The sequence below is a fragment of the Chiloscyllium plagiosum genome, chromosome 30 (genome assembly GCF_004010195.1).
Source record: "Chiloscyllium plagiosum isolate BGI_BamShark_2017 chromosome 30, ASM401019v2, whole genome shotgun sequence".
NCBI classification, from domain to species: Eukaryota; Metazoa; Chordata; class Chondrichthyes; order Orectolobiformes; family Hemiscylliidae; genus Chiloscyllium; species Chiloscyllium plagiosum.
In genome coordinates this window covers 27,849,570-27,870,258 of record NC_057739.1, presented here as the reverse complement: position 1 = coordinate 27,870,258, position 20,689 = coordinate 27,849,570, and the positions used below count along the sequence as shown (strand labels likewise).

Below are 20,689 nucleotides of genomic sequence, written 5' to 3'. Positions count from 1 at the left end.
AAATAAAATCTTTTAGAAACTGACCCATGCAATATATTTAGTTTTAATACCTTATAAAGTTAGCCATTAAAGCTGCCATTCAAATGGGGTCTAGATCCAATCAGGAAAAATGATACATGGTATTCTGACAGTTGTGCGTGGACACTGACCTGCCTGTCAACAACACTTGAATTGATAAGTCCAGATTTGATGGGTTCTTCAATTTATGAAATGTTGAGAGTTCAGTTCTATAGCAGCTAGGTAGAATAACATACTGTCGTCCACCTTTTACTGCTGTTACTTGCCTTTTAATATAGACACTGATAATTGTATCCATTTAAACTTAATAATGGGGTGCTTGAGGTGATTTCTTTTGATTCAAATTTGTGACTTTCTAGCTTTTTTTATTTCAATTGAAATGCTAAACTAGGCCGGCAGTCTCACTAATTGATTACTATTATCATATTATGAGAGAGAAACGGCGTAGGCTTTGTAGCCCTTCTCGCCTGCTCCATCATTCAGACTTAGTCTTGAACATGTCTCCTCATTATAAGAAAGGTGTTACTCCCATTATATCTGCCATTGTTCTCCATGAACAATATAACTATCAGTTCATCAGAAAACTCCTGAATGTACTTAGTCATTCTACTCTTAACATACTGATAGCATTGCAAGTTTCTCTCTGCCATGGTTGTCTCTCTCAATGGTGTACCCAGCCATAACCATAACCTTTGGTGCTTAATGCTTCAGGAGCATTCCTGGATAATCTATTCACTGCATACTTAAAATAATACTATGCCTCTCTGTTAAAATCTGCATACTCCAAAGATGTTGATAATGGAGTGAAATTTAATCAAAATTATAAAGGCAGCAATATCTTTCAGAGTAAGAGGACCAGGGAAGACTGGGTGCATTTGCAATAACTGGAATGTGTGCAGTTTTAGCCTTCTGATATGAGGGAAGATCTTCTGGCTATTAAGGGAATAAAACAAAGATTTGCCAGACTGATTCCTGGGATGGCTGTACTGATGTGTGAATGAAGACTTAGGTCAGTTGGGATTATCTTCAGTGGAGTTTAGAAGGATAGAGGAGAACCTCATAGAAACCTATGAAATATTAACAGGACTAGATGAGATAAATGCAGGAAAATAGTCTTGATGATTAGAGTGTCCAGAACCAGGGTCATGGGGCTCAGTGGTTAGCACTGCTGTCTCACAGCATCAGGGAACTGGGTTCAATTCCAGCCTCTGATGACTGTGGCGTTTGCATGTTCTCCCTGCACTTGTGTTGGTTTCCTCTGGGTACTCCAGTTTCCTTCCCACAGTCCAAAGTTGCAGCTTCGGTGGATTGGCCATGCTAAATTATCCATTCTATCTAGGATTATGCAGGCTAAGTGGATTAGTGATGGTAAATGCAGGATTACATGGCCAGGGTAAAAGGTGGTTCTGGGTGCTCTTTAGAGAGTTGGTGTGGACTCTGGCTGAATGGCCTGCTTCTACACTGTGATTCTATGATGAAGGATAAGTCATTTACGACTGGGATACAAAGAAATGCTTTGGTGAGTCTATGGAATTCGGTGCCACAGAAAATAGTTGTTTTTGAGGAGGAGTTAGATGTGTTTTAGACCTTAAAATTTACAATCAAAAGCAATTGATTCAATTCCCTTCAAACACTTAGGACAGATGCACTTTAGAACATAGTTCTTGGAACTAAAGGGTTGGTGGGAATATGTCAGTGAATTGGATGATCAGCGAGAACCATATTGAATGGCAGAGCAAGCTCAAATGACTACATTTTGGACCTGGCTTTATTTTGTATGGCTCATTCTCTTGAATTGCTCAATGGCTTACTATCACTAGGCTGAAGTTTTCAATTTGAACTGAAGGGTTATTAGCATCTTTACATCCATCACTCACTTTGTGACATGAGTGGCTGCCAATGACATTGTATCATTGCTACAACGTATGATATCATAATCACTGTGATCATTTTGATTTTAACCTTAGTCTCAGATATTATAATGAAGGGATGAGGTAATATCAATTTGATACAAAGTTAATGGAGGCTTTATTATAGTGATTAATAAGATGCAGTGACTTAGGAAATTGTCCACTCCCCTCAAAGACCAAGGCTTGGATCTAATGTGTAAATATTTGAACAACCTTCTGTCTGAGTGGCAGGAAGCAGAAGATACTGGTCAATAAGTGTTTTTGTGACTGGTAACCTGTATCCAATAGGATTCCACAGGGAGTGGTGTTGGAGGCCTTGCTATTTATGGTACATATAAACAATTTAGTCTTGAATGTAAACTTGATCAGTAAGTTTGTAGATGATAAAAAAATTGATGGGTTGGTGAATAGGCGAATAGCCTTTGATTACAGGGGTGCATAGACAGGCTGATCAGTAGCAAATAGAATTCAATCTGAACAAGTATGAGTTAATGTTTGACTGAAAATTACCAAGTGCTGAGTTTAGGCTAATTGTAGCCACTAAGTACACAAGAAACTTGGGCAGGACAAACCAGATGAGAGTACACAATGAACAGTGGAACACTGGGAAGCACTAAGGATCAGATGGACCTTGGTGAGCAGCTCCACCAGTCTCTTAAGGTAATGGGACAGGTAGATAAAATGGTTGAGAAAGTATATGAGATACTTTTGTTTGCAAAGGCACAGTGTTTAAGAGTAGGGAGGTTTCACTGAACAGTGTGAAACATTGGTTCAGCCACAACAAAAATATTCTGAATTATATTATAGGAGGAATCTGCTTGCACTGCAGAAGCTGCAAAAGAGATTTACCAGGATGTTGCCTGAATTTGAAAGTTTTAATTATAAAAAGATTTGGACAGACTGGGGTTCTTTCCTTTAAACAGAGGAAATTGAAGTTGGACGTGATTGAGATGTGTAAAATTGTGAGAGGCTTAGATGGGGTAATCAAAGAAACCTTTCCCCTTATTGGAAGGATCAATGACCAGTGGGCTTAGAGTTAGGTAATGGGCAGGAGTTTAGTGGGGATGTGAGGAAAAATGCTTTTACGCAGAGGGTGATAGGAATTCGGAAACTCACTGCCTGTGAAGGTGTTAGAGGCAGAAACTCTCATAGCATTGAAGAAGTATTCAGATGTGCACTTGTGCTCATAAGCCAAATGCTTGAAAATGAGATTAGAATAGTTTGGTGGATCTTTTTGACCAGTCCGGGCTCAATTGGCTTTTGGATTTTTTTTCTGTGCTGTGGACCTCTGACTATTCTTTCAGCTTCTGTTAGAGCAGTTCTAAGTGGACATTGAAGCACACAGCAAATTGGCAAACTTACACAATAAAGGACTCAACACTAGGAAAAATATTGCTCACCTGAAATTGGGAGTATTGGAGGGGGTTGACAACCAGCTGCAACTCGGTGTTGCCACTGCTGAGATCAGCTGGGAAGGAAGACCAATTTGCATTGATATATTGCCTTATTATGACACAGTGTTTCACGTACACTGAATTGCAACAGTTGTTATTTAGCAAAACCTGGAGGAGGCCAACAGTTTGATCTCAACATAAGCTCCATTCCATTTCCGGCAGTGCCATCCCACTTTTTACTGATATGAGCTGCACCAGAATATTTGGAAACTGTACATTCTGATTGACCCGAGCTAATTTTCTGACCCCATGTTCTTTCCATTACTCAGACTTCCAACTCTTAATATTGCTCATCTCCATCTTTGCTTTAGCCCATCAGCTGCTTCCCTTCACCCTTAACTTTGTAGGGCAGCTGCTGCATTTTAAATAAAGTAAGTGGGTAGTTGCATTGTGGAAACTTTTTGTGGATACAGGGATGGGCTAGCTACATAGTTGCTACTTGATGGCATTATGTCCAGACTAAGCCAATGCAAAGTAATTGGATACATAGAATTATTGGGGTGCATAGATAGGGCAAACATCTCAAAATGCAAAGACTCCTGGGAAGCTTGACCGAAAATGACCAAGTGCTGGGTTTAGGCTGAATCATTGACCTAATTGTAACCACTAAGTACACAACATATGTTAACTTCTGCCAATGTGTAAATAATGTTGATTTCATGTCTGTTTTGATGTAAAGATTATTCAGTTATCTTAACAAAGATCAAGTGATTTTTTTTTTCTCCAATGTAAATGTATATGTTCAGCTTTTTAAAAGTTTTGTCATTTTGCTTAAAACTTCTATAATGTGCAGAATATCATTGAGTAACAAAGAATTTTGCAGTTTGCAGTGCTATGGCTGCTCCATTAAACTGGGATATTGAGCAATCCTGCATCCGTAAGACAGTGGAGTAAGCAGGATGTGACCCCCATGTGTACACCAGAACAAACCATGGTTTCCGTGAAATTAAACTAGTTTTGAAGGAGTTAGCCATTTGTTGCTGGGACCTTTCTACTCTAGGGAGGGTTGCCAAGGATGAAAGTGAGCCGATGAATGCCTGCTGCTATCGTAGAAATGGGTCAATTATAAAATGTGTAAAGGCAGGGCAGGAATTATTTCAACATAGTGCTCAGTGAACTTAGGACCACTGATGCAGCTGTATAAGAAAGTAGGCTAGCCTAGACAACTATCTGAAAAGAAGATGAACATGGACAGAGTGACTACCTGAGCTTGTTTGTGTCTTGGGGAAACTAAACAACTAAAGCTCGGAGTGGGCATTCACCAATGCGAGCATTATTAGTGATTATGCAAACAAAAATCAAATATTGAAAAGAAGTCAATTTAGGCAAAATCTTGACTTTGGGGTCATTGATATTCAGAGCTGACCTCTGAAACCAAGTAATAAGAACAGTCTCTATTTGTCATCTCCATGGAACATTGCAGTGCAGTACAGGCCCCTTGACTCTCGATGGGCTTCAAATAGTGAAAGCAATCTGAAGTTCATTTAACCTACACTATTCCTTTATCATCCATTTTTTTATCCAATGAACATTTACATGCCTTTAAATTTAGCAAATCTACTATTGTCACAGGCAGGGTGTTCCACGCCCTTATTACTCTCTTGAGTAAAGAACCTACCTCTGACATCTGTCCTATATCTAACACCCCTCAATTTAAAGCTATGTACCCTCATGTTAGTTATCACCATCCAAGGAAAAAGGCTTTCCACTGTCCACCCTGTCTTATCCTCTGATCATCTTGTATGTCTCTATTAAGTCACCTCTTAACCTTTTCTTTAACGGAAACAGTCTCCATTTCCTCAGCCTTTCCTCATAAGACCTTTCCTCCATACCAGGCAATATCCTGGTAAATCTCCTTTGCACCCTTTTGGACGCCTCCACATCCTTCCTATGATATGGCAACCAGAACTGTAAGCAATACTCCCAAGTGTATACGCAGTACTCCAGAGCTTTATACGCAGTACTCCAGCTGCAACATAATGGCTCTGAAACTCAATCCTACCAATAAAAGCTAACACACCATATGCCTTCTTAAACAACCCTATCAAACTGGGTAGCAACTTTCAAGGATCTATGCACATGGACACCAATATCTCTCTGCTCAGCCACACTAACAAGAATTAGCCCATTACTCTAGATTCCTGTTAGTCCTTCCAAAGTGGATCACCTCACACTTTTCTGCATTAAACTCCATTTTCCACCTCTCAGCCCAGCTCAGCAGCTTATCAATGTTCCTTTGTAACTTGCTACATCCTTCCACACTGTCTACAACTCCACCGACCTTAGTGTCATCCGCAAATTTACTAAGCCATCCTTCTACACCCTATCCAGATCACTTATAAAAATGACAAACAGCAGTGGCCCCAAAACAAATCCTTATGGTACACCACTAGTAACTGAACATTTCCCATCAATCACCACCCTCTGTCTTCTTACAGCTAGCCAATTTCTGATCCAAGCTGCTAACTCACCCTCAATCCCATGCCTCCATATTTTCTGCAATAGCCTACCATAGGGAAACTTATTAAATGCTTTACTGAAATTCATATACACCACATCAACCGCTTTACCCTCATCTACCTATTTGTGGTCACCTTCTCAAAAAATTCAATAAGGTTTGTGAGGCACGACCTACCCTTCACAAAACCGTCCTGACTATCCCTAATCAAATTATTCCTTTCTAGATGATTATAAACCCTTTCTCTTACAATCCTTTCCACGCAACCAATAATTGAAGTAAGGCTCACTGGTCTATAATTACCAGGGTTGTCTCTACTCCCCTTCTTGAACAAGGGGACAACATTTGCTATCTTCCAGCCTTGTGGCACTATTCCTGTAGGCAACGACGACATAAAGATCAAAGATAAAGGCTCTGAAACGTCCTACCTAGCTTCCCAGAGAATCCTAGGATAAATCCTATCCGGCCCAGGTGACCTATCTATTTTCACACTTTCCAGAATTGCTGACACCTCCTTCTTAGGAACCTTATTCCTGTCTCGTCTAATAACCTGTATCTCAGTATTCTCCTTGATAACACTGCTCTTTTTCCGATATAGCACCTCTCCTATTTCCTTGGACTCCATACAAAACTTCCCACTACTGTACTTGACTGGCCATAATGTTACTCTAATCATTCCTTTATTCCCAACATACAAAGACAACTTTAGTATTTTCCTTGATCATACCTGCCCAAAGACTTCTCATGCTCTCCTGGCTCTTAGCTTTCTCTTTAAGTCCTTCCTGGCTAACTTGTATCTCTCAAGTGCCCCAACTGAGCCTTCACATTTCATCTTTACATAAGTCTCCTTCTTCCTCTTGACAAGAGATTCAACTTCTTTAGTAACCATGGTTCCCTTGCTTGACCATTTCCTCCCTGCCTGAGAGGTGCATACTTATCAAGGATATGCAGTAGCTGTTCCTTGAGCAAGCTCCATATTTCAATTATGCCTATCCCCTGCAGTTTCTTTTTCCACCCAATGCAGCCTAAATCTTGCCTAATCGCATCATAATTGCCTTTCCCTCAGCTATAACTCTTGCCCTGCCATATATACCTATCCCTTTCCATCACTAAAGTAAATGTAACCGAATTGTGGTCACTCTTACCAAAGAGTTCACCTATCTCCAGATCTAACACCTGGCCTGATTCATTACACAATACCAAATCCAATGTGGCCTCGGCTCCTGTTGGCCTATCTACATACCTTGTCAGGAAACCCTCCTGCCCACATTGGACAAAAACTGACCCATCTGAAGTACTTCAACTAAAGCATTTCCAGTTAATATTTGGAAAGCTAAAGTCCCCTATAACAACTACCCTGTTACCTTTGCTCCTATCCAGAATCATCTTTGCAATCCTTTCCTCTATATCTCTAGAACTTTTCAGAGGCCTATAGAAAACTCCCAACAAGGTGACCTCTCTTTACTGTTTCTAACCTCAGCCCATACTACCTCAGTAGACGAGTCCTCATCAAACATTATTTCTGCCACTATAATACTGTCCTTGACTAACAATGCCACATCTCCCCCTCTTTTACCATCTTCTATGTTCTCACTGAAACATCAAAACCCCGGAACCTGCAACAGCCATTCCTGTCCCTGCTCTATCCATGTCTCTGAAATGGCCACAACATCAAAGTTCCAGGTATCAACCCATGCTGCAAGTTCACCCACCTTATTCCGGATGCTCCTAGCATTGAAGTAGAGACATTTCAAACCACCTTCCTTTCTGCCGGTTTATGACCTTACTACTCTCGACCTCCTTTATACTGGAGCTACAATTCAGAATCCCATGTCCCTGTTGAATTAGTTTAAACCCTCCCAAAGGGCTTTAGAAAATTACTCCCCCCCCCCCCCCCGCCGCCACCTCCAAGGATATTGGTACTCCTCTGGTTAAGGTGTAGACCATCCTGTTTGTGGAGGTCCCATCTACCCCAGCATGAGCCCCAATTATCCCTCCCTCCTGCACCATCCCTGTAGCCACAACTTCAACTGCCCTCTCTCACACACCTCACTAGCACATTGCATGGGTAACAAGCCAGAGATAACAACTCTGTTCTATCTCTAAGCTTCCACCCTAGTTCCTTGAATTTCTGCCTTACATCCCTTTTCCTACCTATGTCATTGGTGCCTATGTAGCCTTGGGGCTGCACCCCCTCCCCCTTAAGGATCCCCAAAACATGATCCAAGACATCATGGACTCTAGCACCTAGGAGGCAACACACCAACCACAAGTCTCTCTCATTCCCACAGAATCTCCTATATGTCCCCATAACTATGGAGTCTCCAATGTTTCGTGCTCTACTCCTCTGCCCCCATCCTTTCTGAGCAACAGGCACAGACTCTATGTCAAAGACCTGTACCCCATGACTTGTGCCTGGTAAGTCACACACCCCCCCCGCCCCCCCACCACCACCAACAGTATCCAAACCGGTATAGTTGTTATTGAGGGGAACGGCCACAGGGGATCCCTGCACTGTCTGCCTCCTCCCTTTCCATCCCTGACTGTAATCCATCTACCTTTTTCCTGTACCTGAGGTGTGACTACATGCCTGTAACCAATCTCAATTAGTCTCTCAGCCTCCCAAATGATCCAAAGTTCAACCAGCTCCGGCTCCAATTCCCTAACGCAGTTTCCGAGGAGCTGGAGTTGGGTGCATTTCCTGCAGATGAAATCAGCAGGGACACTAGTGGTGACCCTTACCTCCCACATTCTACAGGAGGAGTATTCAACTGCACTGACATCCATTCCCAAAGAGACTACTGAAAAAATACTATTAACCTTACCAATCCAGCTCATAGAACCTTCTTTTTAGAGGAGAAGGATGGTTGGGAGACACTGCCTAAGTAATATTTCAGGTAAAACAGCCACCCAAATATATTACTTCACTTACTCAGCCGTCTCCAGACTGAACAATTCCATGGTCTCCTGGCAGCTTCCAAAGTTATCTCTTCTGTGCAATATCACTTCCTCCAAAATCCTGCTGTCTTCACAGACATCAAATCCCATTCACTTATCTCCCATGTGCTCACTGACCTTGGTTAGTTTCCAATCTGGCAATGACTTTGTTCGAAATATTTGCTAATATCATTCTGAACAACTTCAAGCATAATTTGAAGGTTATATTCTTTGTTCTGGCTTTCAACACTAATGGTTAATGAATGAAATATGTTTGGATAATTGGGTCCAACTGCTGATTATTGAGTAATTGACCTTGCCTTATTAATATAAAGTAGACTCAGGCAAAGTTTACTGAATGCAAATATTGTTTGCAGTCACACCCTGTTGGATATCTCTCAGCAAGCTTTTGGCTGTCCACAAGTAACTGAAGCCATTCAGCATCAACGTCACCCCATTCTTGCTAAAGCATCGTTCCTCATAGTTTATAGTGGAATAGTGGATATACTACGTGTAATGGGCCAAGAATCTGCTGAAACTTGCTTGTCATCTGATCAATGGCAATGGTGGAAATATTAAATAAATACAAAAAAGTCAGCTGTATCAATTAACCATGTGGAAGAAACTAACCTCATACTTGAACAATGTTTCTGTGAAATACTTATCCTCACATCAAGCAGAGGTAAGCAGCAAAGTAATTGTCTTTTAATCTGAAATGTTAGAAAATTTATTGTATATTTCAAATATTTATTGTCTGTATGTAGTCATAAGAAAAATCATGGTGATCCATTGCATCATATTGTTTAACAGCACAGAGAGAGGTCAACATCCTCAGCTATCCACTTCAATTCGTTCTTATGGCTTTTAATAGAATAACTTTCCAAATATTTATCCACTCCCCTTTAAAAAAAAAGCTGTTATGGATTCTGTTTCCTAACAATCTACGCAAAATGATGTCTACATATTTTTTTTTATTCATTTGCTGATAATCTTAGAACTTTCTCTAACGCATATCAGTGAGAATAGTTTTTTTTCAAGTCATAATTTTCCTTAGATCTGTACTGAACATCCCTGTTCTGGTCAGAAGGGTTCCAATTTTCTTAGTCTCTCTTCCCGATTAAAGCCTCCTACCCTGGGATTAGCTTCTGTACCTACTCAACGATCTTTCTAAATGAGAGTATCCAAAACTGGATTCAATATTCTAACTGCTGCCTAAAAATTTTATGTGCTGATTCACATACATTTATACACAGAAGACCCAACAGACTTCTTTTCACAGCCATTTAGTGATGACATCCAGGTGCATAAAGTCAGCAAAGTGCAGTACCAACCAGAGAATACTGCTGATGTGGCAAGAGTGTCCACAAGGGGGGGGGGGGGGGAGGGGGAGGCAATGTGTTGAACTTGATAAGCCCAGTGCTGCAAGTGTAAGTAAATGGGGCAATTTTGCCCAAAATTGCCAGGTACAACCCAAGCAAGAGAAGGGGTATCTAAAGGAGGCAATTCAGAGGACAAGGAATAAAGTACATGCTGCCAGCCAGAGAGTAGACCAGGAGTCAGCCAGCTGTGCAGGACCAGCAGAAGGTCAGTAGAGTTCCGGTTAAACACCCTGTTGATACAAGGTGAAGCTTATCATTTCTAGGTTCTCCACAAAGTAGAGATGTAGATTAAAAAGATGGAAGTGGATACAGTTGCAGTCGTGTCTCTGATTCCCGAATCAATATATAAGGAAATATTAAAGGCATGTTACTGAAGTTAGCCAAGTTTACACTACAGACATGCATGGAACAAGTGATGCTACTGAAAGGCTATTTATTGGTAAAAGTATGGTTAAGGCATCAGTGTGTTGAATTGCTTCTGTGTGTAGTGAAAAGCAACTACCCTGCATTATCCAGGTGCTCCTGGTTCCAAAAACTAAAGTTAAATTGGGGCATAGTTAATAGGCTGGAGGGCTCAAAAATGAGTTTGCAAGAGATTTCAGACAGATATAAAGTTTCAAGGGAACCCTGCAGAAATGAAAGGAATAGAGATTAAATTTTGGTTGAAGCAGGAGGTTTATCCAAGGAGCCTGAGACATGTCCAGTACCTTATACCATCTAGTTTAAAGTGGAGGCAGAACTGGAATGGCTGGAGAATCTGGGAGTGTAACCATCAATGAATGGGCCACTCTCATCATTCCTGTCTTCAAACCAAATGGCATTGTAGGGGTTTGTGGTGACTTTAAGGTGGCAGTCAGCCCAGCCCTGTGTGCGGATCAGTACCTATTTCCACTCATTGAAGAGCTATTCAGTGGACTGGCTGGGGGAAAAAAATTTTCAAAAGTGTATCTGTCACAGGCCCACCTACAGATAGGGCTCATAAAGGAGTCCCAGGTGCCACCAACAATAGTGACACACCGGATCTGTTCTGCTACAAGGGGCATCACATCAGCGCCAGCTCTGTCCTAGAGAGCCATGGATCAAATTTTGAGTGGATTGCCTGGAATCCAGTGTTATTTGGATGATATTGTGGTTGCTGGATCCTTTGAAGAGGAGAAATCTCAAGTATAAAGGAAGAAATGTGAGTTTTTTAAAAAAGATTCCGTAGAGTACCAGGGCCATGTATTCGATGAGGAACTACACAAGGCACCCAAGAAGATAGAGTCTATCATGAAGGCTCCTGGACCAGAAAATATGTCTCAACTGAGAATGTTCTTGGGCTTGTAAATTATTATGACAAGTCTGTGTCTGATCTGGCAACTGTGTTAAAACACTTACATTAGTTGCTGGGAAAAGGGCAACTGTGGAAATGGACCCACAAATGTAGGAGGCTTATCGTGAGGTGAAGCAAGCCCTAAAAAGACCAGAAGTTTTGACTCGTTTCAATCCAAAGTTGCCACTACAATAATGGGGTTGGTGCTCACCTGGAGAATCTCATTTAGACCCTCAACACCAGCTTCATAGCCAAGAAAGCACATCAGTGTCTCTACTTTCTGCGCAGGCTGAGGAAAGCCCATCTCCCACCCCCCATCCTCAACACATTCTACAGAGGGTTCATTGAGAGTACCCTTAGCTGTTGCATCACTGCCTGGTTCGGGAATTGCACCATCTCAGATTGTAAGACCCTACACCAGACAGTAAGGACGGCTGAGAAGATCATCGGAGTCTCTCTTCCCTCCATTACAAACATTTCCATCACACTGCATCCAAAGGCTAAGAGCATTGTGGAAGACCCAACACACCCCTCACTCAAACTCTTGTCCCTTCTGCTATCTGGCAGAACATACTGGAGGATACGGTCTTTTACCACCAGACTGTGCAACAGTTTCTTCCCCAAGCTGTCAGGCTCCTTAACACAGTTATAATCAGACTCCTTCCCATATGAAATTCTTTTGCTAGAAAAATGTCTGTTGCTAGAAAAATGTCTGTTATTCATCATTCCTCTGTCACACTGTAACTTGTGTGTTTTGCACTTATGCACTTTATTCTGTGTACGATTGTGTAGTTTGTGCTGTCAATGTAGCACCCTCGGTACTGGAGGAACGCTGTCTTGTTTTTACTGAATCAGTTGTATATGGTAGAAATGACAAATAAAAGCTACTCTACTCTACTGTACTATCATTCATCTTGCCAAATGAAGAGAAAAGGCCCATTGTATTCGCATTGAAGTCACTGACAAAGACAGTGGAGAATTATGCCCAAGTGGAACAGGAAGGATTGGGCATCGTGTTTGGCGTTAAGAAGTTCACCCACTTCCTTTATGACAGTACTTCATGCTGCTGACAGACACTAACCTCCAATATTGGTCTGGACTTGGGAATACCATCAATAATGGCAGCACACGTGCACAGGTGGCACTGGCTCTGCCAGCCTACTCCTATGAAATAAGGTACTGACAATTGGAGAAGCACAGCAGTGCAGATACTTTGTCAAAGTTAACGCTACCAGGAAATAAGGATGTTCCTGACTGGAACCTGAAAATTATGTACTTTTCCCATGAAGACAAGGTACCTGTGTCAGCGAGTTAGGTGCAGAATGCTACCTGTATTGAGTCGAATGGGCTTACTCCTGACAGGAAGGATTTATCATAGAAACTATCCAGAATTACATCCTTACCTGTCCAGGTAAGAAGATGGGAGCTGTTCGTATCAGATGGGTGTTTAATGAAGAGAATGAGAGTTGTTAACCCTCCCCTGTTAAGAGGAACAAATGCACCAAGGGTACCCTGGCGAATGAAGGCGATAACCAGGAACTACCTTTGGTGCAGAAAGTGGACTCCCATATTGAGGATAAAGTGGGATATGCCAATCCTGTGCATTAATAAGGCAGGCAGCACCATCGTTGTCCCCTTTGTCCATGGGAATGGCCTCATTCACCGTGGCAGCATATTCACATGAATTTCATGGGACCAGTAGAGGGATGGATGTTACTAGTGGTCTTAGATGCCCACTTCAAGTGGCCTGAGCTGGCGGTAATGAAGTTGGTATCAATGGAAACAATGGTAGACTGACTAGATGAAAGATTTGCCAGTTTGAGAACCCTGAACAATTTGTGAGTGACAATGGTCTGCAGTTTGTGATGCAAGAATTCAAGGAGTACATGAAAGATCACAAAGTCAGACACATGAGATCGGTTTTTTATCATCCTGCGACAAGTGGCCAGGTGAAGAAATTTATTCAAACCTTGAATCAGGCCGTAAAGGCCTCACAAGGGGAGGGTTTACTCAGACAGTGATTCAACAGGTTCCTCAGCGTGTACAGAAATACACCACACACAACAACCCAGTGCTCTCTGGCATTCTTAATGTTCAACTGAGAACCATGTTTGACTTACTATGGCCGGAAGAGACCAGACCCACAAACATAATAACTTCCTGTACACTGAATCCCCTCGTCAAGTACTTTCCAGGTGACAGTGCTGCCAATGCAAACAGCTGAACAAAACCCATTTGGAAATGTTAGTTCACACCTTTGGGGCAGGAGGGACCTGAACACCCACTGCATCACAGGACCCCCCTACAGTAGTGAGTGTGATAAAAATAAATTATTATGCAGACAATAATCTAAGAGGTTCAAAGACAAAGGGCTTTCCACTTGCAGCTGAAGGGATAGCCACTAAGACACAGGTAGAGGACCAGTTCTTTTGACATGTCTGAGCATCAGATTCACATGTGTGTCAGACACTCACTTTAGATCACTACTTACAGCTGGATCCTTATGGTGCAAGACTGCCTTCCCAGTGGGCCAACTTGCTATACATTAACAACAACTAACAAGATGCCTGTCACTGGAGACCTACACTTTGCTTTCCACATTGTGGATTTTGGACTTATGAGAAGTTATGTTGATTTTTTTGCAAAAAGAGAAAACAAGATGGTAGGAGTATTTCAAATGGATTGTACTCAAAAGAATGAAGGGCAATATTTTTGTGTGTTATTTGTGAGGTGTAAGCTTGAGCGAGCATTAGACTGTGGGTGAACAGAAGTACTGGCTGCTCAGATGGGGAGATGAGGTACCTGCAGAGAGAGGAGTCTATAAAGCTGCAAGGTGTGTGAACCTAAGGAGTGCAGGAGAACGCCAGGCAATTCAGTGTCATGCCACTTGCCTGACATACCTTCCTAAGGTCCTTGTTCCTCAGGATTCACTGTCTCCAGGTTAGAGATGCCAAACATCTGCTGCCAACTTTCTTGGTCCATGTCTGCTTGTTTTGGAAGTCCTCTTCCTCCTGCACTCAGTCCCTCAGTCTGTACCCCTTGGGCACACAGTGACTCAGTGGTTAATACTGCTGCCTCACAGCACCGGCAACCTGGCTTCGATTCCAGTCTTGGATGACAGTGTGGAGTGTGCACATTCTCCCCATGTCTGCAAGGGTGTCCACTGGGTGCTCAGGTTTCTTCCTCCAGTCCAAAGATGTGCAGGTTAGGTGGCTTGGCCATGCTAAATTGCCAATAGTGTCCAGGTTTGTGCAGTCTAGGTGGAATAGCCATGGGAAATGTAAGGTAGTGTGTTGTGGGGGGAAGAGTGGCCTGGGTGAGTTGCTCTTCACAGGGTCGGTGCAGACTTGATGGGCTGAAGGACCTCGTTGTGCACTACAGGGATTCTATGATTCTCAGCTAGGCTTTCAGATAAGAGCAAGAGGCTTGTGAAACAGCTTTTCTTGGTATCGTCATGATTTCTGTGTGGCTGTTTCCTCAATAAGCCAAGTGCTAGTAAATTTTCCGGAACATGTATACTCTTTAATCACATGTCCTGCCTCTTCTAGAACAACAGTATTACTCTATTCCACCTCCCAAGTTCGAGGAGGAACGCAGAGGTGGGCTGTTAATTAGTTAGCTCAGATAGATTAATTGAAGAATGGGCTCTTGTGGTAGTATCCACAACTTCAAGCCAGAAGGCCTGAGTTCAAATCCACCTGCGCTCCAGAGGTGAGTCATAATATCTCTGAACAGATCGTTTAGAACATAAATTGATTGAAGAGTGAGCATTAGTCATTTTCTAATCAACCTAGTCAGGGGCATTGTTACTTATCTCTGCAATAGCTAGTGATATTATCACTGGGCTGTTAATCCAGAGATTCAGGGGACCGGGGTTCAAATCTTGCCACAGCAGATAGTGGAATTTGAATTCAATAAAATAAAAATCTGGAATTAAAAGTCTAATGATGACTATGAATCCATTGTTGTCAGAAAAACCCAAAAACTGGTTCAACTAAGGGAGGGAAACTGCCAACCTTATCTGGTCTGGCATACATGCGATTCCAGACCCACAGCAATGCAGTTGACTCTCAAATTCCCTCTGAACAATAAATGCTGGCCTAGCCAACAACTCCATTATCTTTTTTAAAAACTACCATCCCCAGGAGTGAGTTGTATTCCTGTGAATTGAACCAAAAATGGTCTCACATCTGAAAAAACGTATGGTGGGAATATTCTGTCTCTTCCTGTTGTAAAGCTTTAAAATGTTGTGCTTTTTTAAATGACTTAGTTTGAAACAGTTTAAAACTCCACTGGTGTTTGAAAATCTATGAGGCTAACTGAAGCCGAGCTGATTGATATACCTTCTTATGAAATGGTTTATTTTGTGCAGGTGAACCACTGCATATTCTCTCGTGACAGCCAGCTTCTATTAACAGGTTCAGATGATTGTAATCTCTGTGTCTGGGATGTTAAAAATGGAAAGCTTCTTTCTAAAGTAAAGGGTCACACAGGTACAAGATTTCATTGATGTATTTCATTTGCCTGAAATTCTTAACACATTTGTAATTTGCCCATAACCATTAACAGCTGAACACAATTTCACAGCCTTGTATATGATGCATATTTTGTATTTTTCTATTTTTATGTGTAGTGTAGTTTTTTAAAATTTTCAATGATTTGATATAGGTTGAGTTGCTTATATGTTGTGGCTCAATGAATATCTCTAAACGGGTTTGACCATTGTCAGTAATATTCTGGTCAAATTTCTTTGTTAGTGAATAACTCCATTTAAAACACAGAAGCCACATTAATACCATTGAAGAAAAGATTTGCTGTGGTTACTATTTCTAATACAATCATAAATCCATTGTTTTAGACTCTAAGCATTGCTATATTAATATGGTAAAAGGAAGAGAAAGCTGTTGATTTGTTTATATGTTACTATTATGTGGTAACAGAGAAATCACCACAAGATTTGTAAGTGGGATTGACTATACTTCATACTGTTATTGGAACGATTACAGAATAAATATATGCTCACTGATACAGCAACTTGTAATTTGTACTATTGTTTCTTAGAAGTCCATCATTATGAATGCATAAATAAGCTAATTTCCCCTCAGTAGGAATTTGTACCTGAACCTGTTTGTGCATGTATCTGATTTGCACATTTCTGAATCTGCAGCAGGCTCAGCAATGTATCAAGTGCTGCATTTGAAAGGCATTTTGGCCAATGGTGGGAATCTTTGTGTTATTGCAGGCCTTTGAGGGGATTTAGCTAATGATTGATGCTCAGGAAAATAACAGTGAACTATTGTTGTACTACAACTTAACAAAATGATGGGAATTGGCAATGGCAGTTATAATACCGAAGGAGTGTCTGACTTCTTAATTTGCGAAGAATCACAATAGCTAAGATGTGGATCAGAACATTTGACAGAAATTAGTTGACCATATTAGAGCCAGTAGCATTGGATAGGAGCTTCATTAATGTCATTGCTGTTACTGATCAGTATAAACTACAGATGGTCAGCAGGCTCAATAACAGTGAGACCAGAGGCAGGAACAGATGGAAAAAGCTGGGGATGAATCTGTCTTCTGAAAGTATTAGGCTTGCTGAGCAAGAGAAGATCAGAATTCATTGCAGATGCTAAGATATCCTCATTCAGCGCAATTCCCTCTGCAATTTAATATACTTGGATTTTTCAAATGATGGCATTAAATGTAACATTAATAGAATCCAGCTAAAAACAGTTTGCTGTAACCATGTTCATAGTTGATAGAGAAATACTTAGATTAAGATCTTACTTGGGTTTGTTAACTGTGGCATTGTTCACAAGAGTGGGCCATTTTCGTCATGCTGCACTTGTATCAGAATTGTTTAGAATCACATTTGCTTGGCTATGTAATGCTATATGCTGTGTAATAATGGAATGTGAATATTTCTGTGTGTTACTTCTACTCAAATAGGCCCAGTGAAGGCTTGCGCATTCTCCAATGACTCTAAGCTCTTTGCGAGTGGGTCTTCTGATTGTACCGCAAGAATATGGAGCACAAAAACAGGACAGTGTCTGCACATTCTACAAGGTATCTGTATGTGAAACTACCCTGATTACATTATACCAGAGGGAAGGACATATTTTTCTCCAGCCACATGGCCAAAAGGTGTGAAACAGGGATAAAAAACAAATTTGTATGAACCAGTTTTCAAATATTGAATTGACTGAATTTCCATCTCCAGTACAAGCTTGGTCAGATCAAAAGTGTATGGTAGTCAGCACCATCTGATTTTATGGTTTGTTCTGTCTTAATTTTGTGAGGTTGGAAATTTGGGATGGGCTGGTCTATGTTGTTGCTTTGTTATAAGCAAACCTTGACCCTTTGACTCTCAGACCTATTACTATCAGCACTTTGCCATATATGGTGACATGGATTTGAATGTACTCTCCCTGTCTCCACATTATAAGACAGAAGACACTGCAGCAGAAGAAGGCCAATCAGCCTATCAAGTTGGCTATGCCATTCAATGAGTTCGTGACTAGTCTGATAATCTTCAATTCCATGTTCCTGGCTTTCCTCCAAAACACTTGATTCCGTTACTGATTTAAAATTCTGTCTATCTCAGCTGTGAATATATTTAACAACACAGCCTCTACAGTTTACTGTAGTTAAGAATTCCACAGATTCGAAACCATCTAAGAGAAGAAATTCCTCCTCAAATCTGTTTTATATAGATAACCTTTTTCTCTGAGATGATGCTTTCTGGTCCTTGACTCTCCATCAAAGAGAAACACCTTCTCCAGATCTATCCTGTCAAACCAACTAAGATCTTATGTTTCAATGACAGGTTTAGATGATTGTAATGTTTATGTCTGGACGTTGGAAATGGAACATTTCTAGCTAAAGTACAGGTCACACAGGTATATGATTTCAGTGACGCCTTTCACTTTCCTGATGATATTCTTAAACATTTCTAATTTGTCGATAACCTGTAAAAACTGGGCACAATTTAACAGCACAATAACCTGCTGAGTGATTCCAGAAATTTCTGTCTCTATTGCAAGGAATATTCTGTCTCTATTGTAAAAACTGGGCACAATTTATGATTAGATGTATATTTTCTATTTTTCTATCCTTATGTTGACTTTTTAACAATGTTTTAAATGATTTGTTATAGTCTGAGCTCCTTGTACATTGTAGTCCAGTGAATATTCTTAACTCCAATTTGTACAGGTCCAACCTATTCAACCTCTCCTTATAAAAGAATCCGCATATTCCTGGGATCAGTCTGGAGAACCTCCTTTGGACTGCCTCCAATGGCAGTATTACTTGCCTTAGATAAAGGGACCAAAACTGTTCACAATTAAGATGAAATTGTAAATACATTTTGTGTGTGATTTGGTGGTAATTTAAAATGAAAGAAGAGCATCAAAAATTAAGAGAGTGGCATCACACAACAACACAAACCTTGTTTGTACCCAATCTCTAAAAGTGCCTGGTACAGTTAAAACAATGACTGATCCACCCCAAACTTCTAACCAACCAAATTGTATTCCAATCATTCATGTTGTGTTGAATACCAATTCACACCAATATTCCCAGTGAATAAAGTGCAAAGCAACAAACCAGATCTTACTCACTCACGTTGTCCAGAATCTTGGTCTGGTCATTACAGTTAAATATAGCTTTTGATTCCTTAATTAATTCTTAAGCCCTAGTAATATAAGAGTAACTCTCCAGCAATCTTTTTCAAGTAACTTTGAATATTTCAAGTTTCTACTGCAAATACTTGGTCTTTTGTCTGATTCATTCTGTGCTCCCTCATTCTACTGTACTAAACTGCAAACTAGTGCCTCAGATTTACCCTTTGTATGCCAGATACTTTATTACATGGACTTTTTTTAAGGTCATTTAAAACTGTTTATCAAATATTCCTTAAGTTTCCATTTTCACTCTAGAAATCCTTGGGTCTCCTTTGCACTGCCTCTAGATTAATATTAAGCCATTGTGACCAAAATTGTAACTAATGATATGATTTCTTGCAATAGAGACAGAAATTTCTGGAATCACTCAGCAAGTTTGTGGAAATACAAATGGAGTTAACATTACAGGTTCATGACCTTTCAACAGAACTGAGAAAAGTTTGGGACATAATTGGTTTTGAGCAAGAGGTGGGTGATACATTGACAAAAGGAAAGTCTGTGATAGGGTGGAAGTCAGGGGAAATTGAATGCCAGAAGTATTAGTCTTTCAGGATCAAAGGCAATGGAGGCAGAGCAAGAAAAGAAACAAAAATGTGCCTGAAGAATGTCTACTGCCAGCTGAAAGAGTAACTGAGAAAAATTGCAACATTCTGAATTTTGTTCACAAAAGTAATATTCTGAAAGAAAGAGAAAAGCAGAAGAAATTGGGTGGGTGGAGACAAAATCCCTGATCTTTTAATTTTTACTTAAGATTTAGATGTTACTATTAAAGACTTCAGTTACGTTTACTTTGGTGATGGAAAGGGTTTTAGCTGGGGGAAAGACAATTATGATGCGATTAAGCAAGATTTAGGATGCGTAGGATGGGGAAGGAAACAACAGGGGATGGGCACAATTGAAATGTGGAGCTTGTTCAAGGAACAGCTACCACGTGTCCTTAATAAGTATCTACTTGTCAGGCAGGGAGGAAATGGTCGAGCGAGGGAATTGTGGTTTGCTAAAGAAGTTGAATCTCTTGTCAAGAGTAAGAAGGAGGCTTTTGTAAAGATGAAACATGAAGACTCAGTTAGGGTGCTTGAGAGATACAAGTTAGCCGGGAAGGACCTAAAGAGAGATCTAAGAAGAACCAAGAGGGAACATGAGAAGTCTTTAGCAGGTAGGATCAACGAAAACCCTAAAGCTTTCTATAGCTATGTCAGGAATAAGAGAATGACAAGAGTAAGATTAGGGCCAGCTGAAACTTTATTGCTGGAACAGCACAGCAGGTCAGGCAGCATCTAGGGAACAGAAGATTCGACGTTTCGGGCACATGCCCTTCTTCAGGAATGAGCAGAGAGTGTTCAGCAGGAGAAGATAAAAGGTAGGGAGGAGGGACTTGGAGGAGGGGCGTTGGAAATGTGATAGGTGGAAAGAGGTCAAGGTGAGGGTGATAGGTCGGAGGAGACTAACTATCCGTGATCCCAGTCTGGTTCACTGTGATCCTGACCTAATTAAATGTGATCCCAGTCTGCTTCACCGTGATCCTGACCTAACTAT

The 20,689-nt window shown here is 40.9% G+C and overlaps 1 protein-coding gene across 1 annotated transcript in view; it reads left to right on the top strand.

Annotated features, from left to right (window-relative positions):
* Positions 1 to 15,582: 15,582 nt before the first annotated feature.
* Positions 15,583 to 20,689, top strand: part of LOC122564662 (WD repeat-containing protein 38-like) — a 15,293-nt gene continuing 10,186 nt past the window's right edge. The window contains exons 1-2 of the mRNA XM_043719744.1: positions 15,583 to 15,961; positions 17,421 to 17,537. Of these exons, the coding sequence (XP_043575679.1) occupies positions 15,778 to 15,961; positions 17,421 to 17,537 (301 nt within the window). The 5' untranslated portion in view covers positions 15,583 to 15,777. The remainder of the gene's footprint in view (positions 15,962 to 17,420; positions 17,538 to 20,689) is intronic.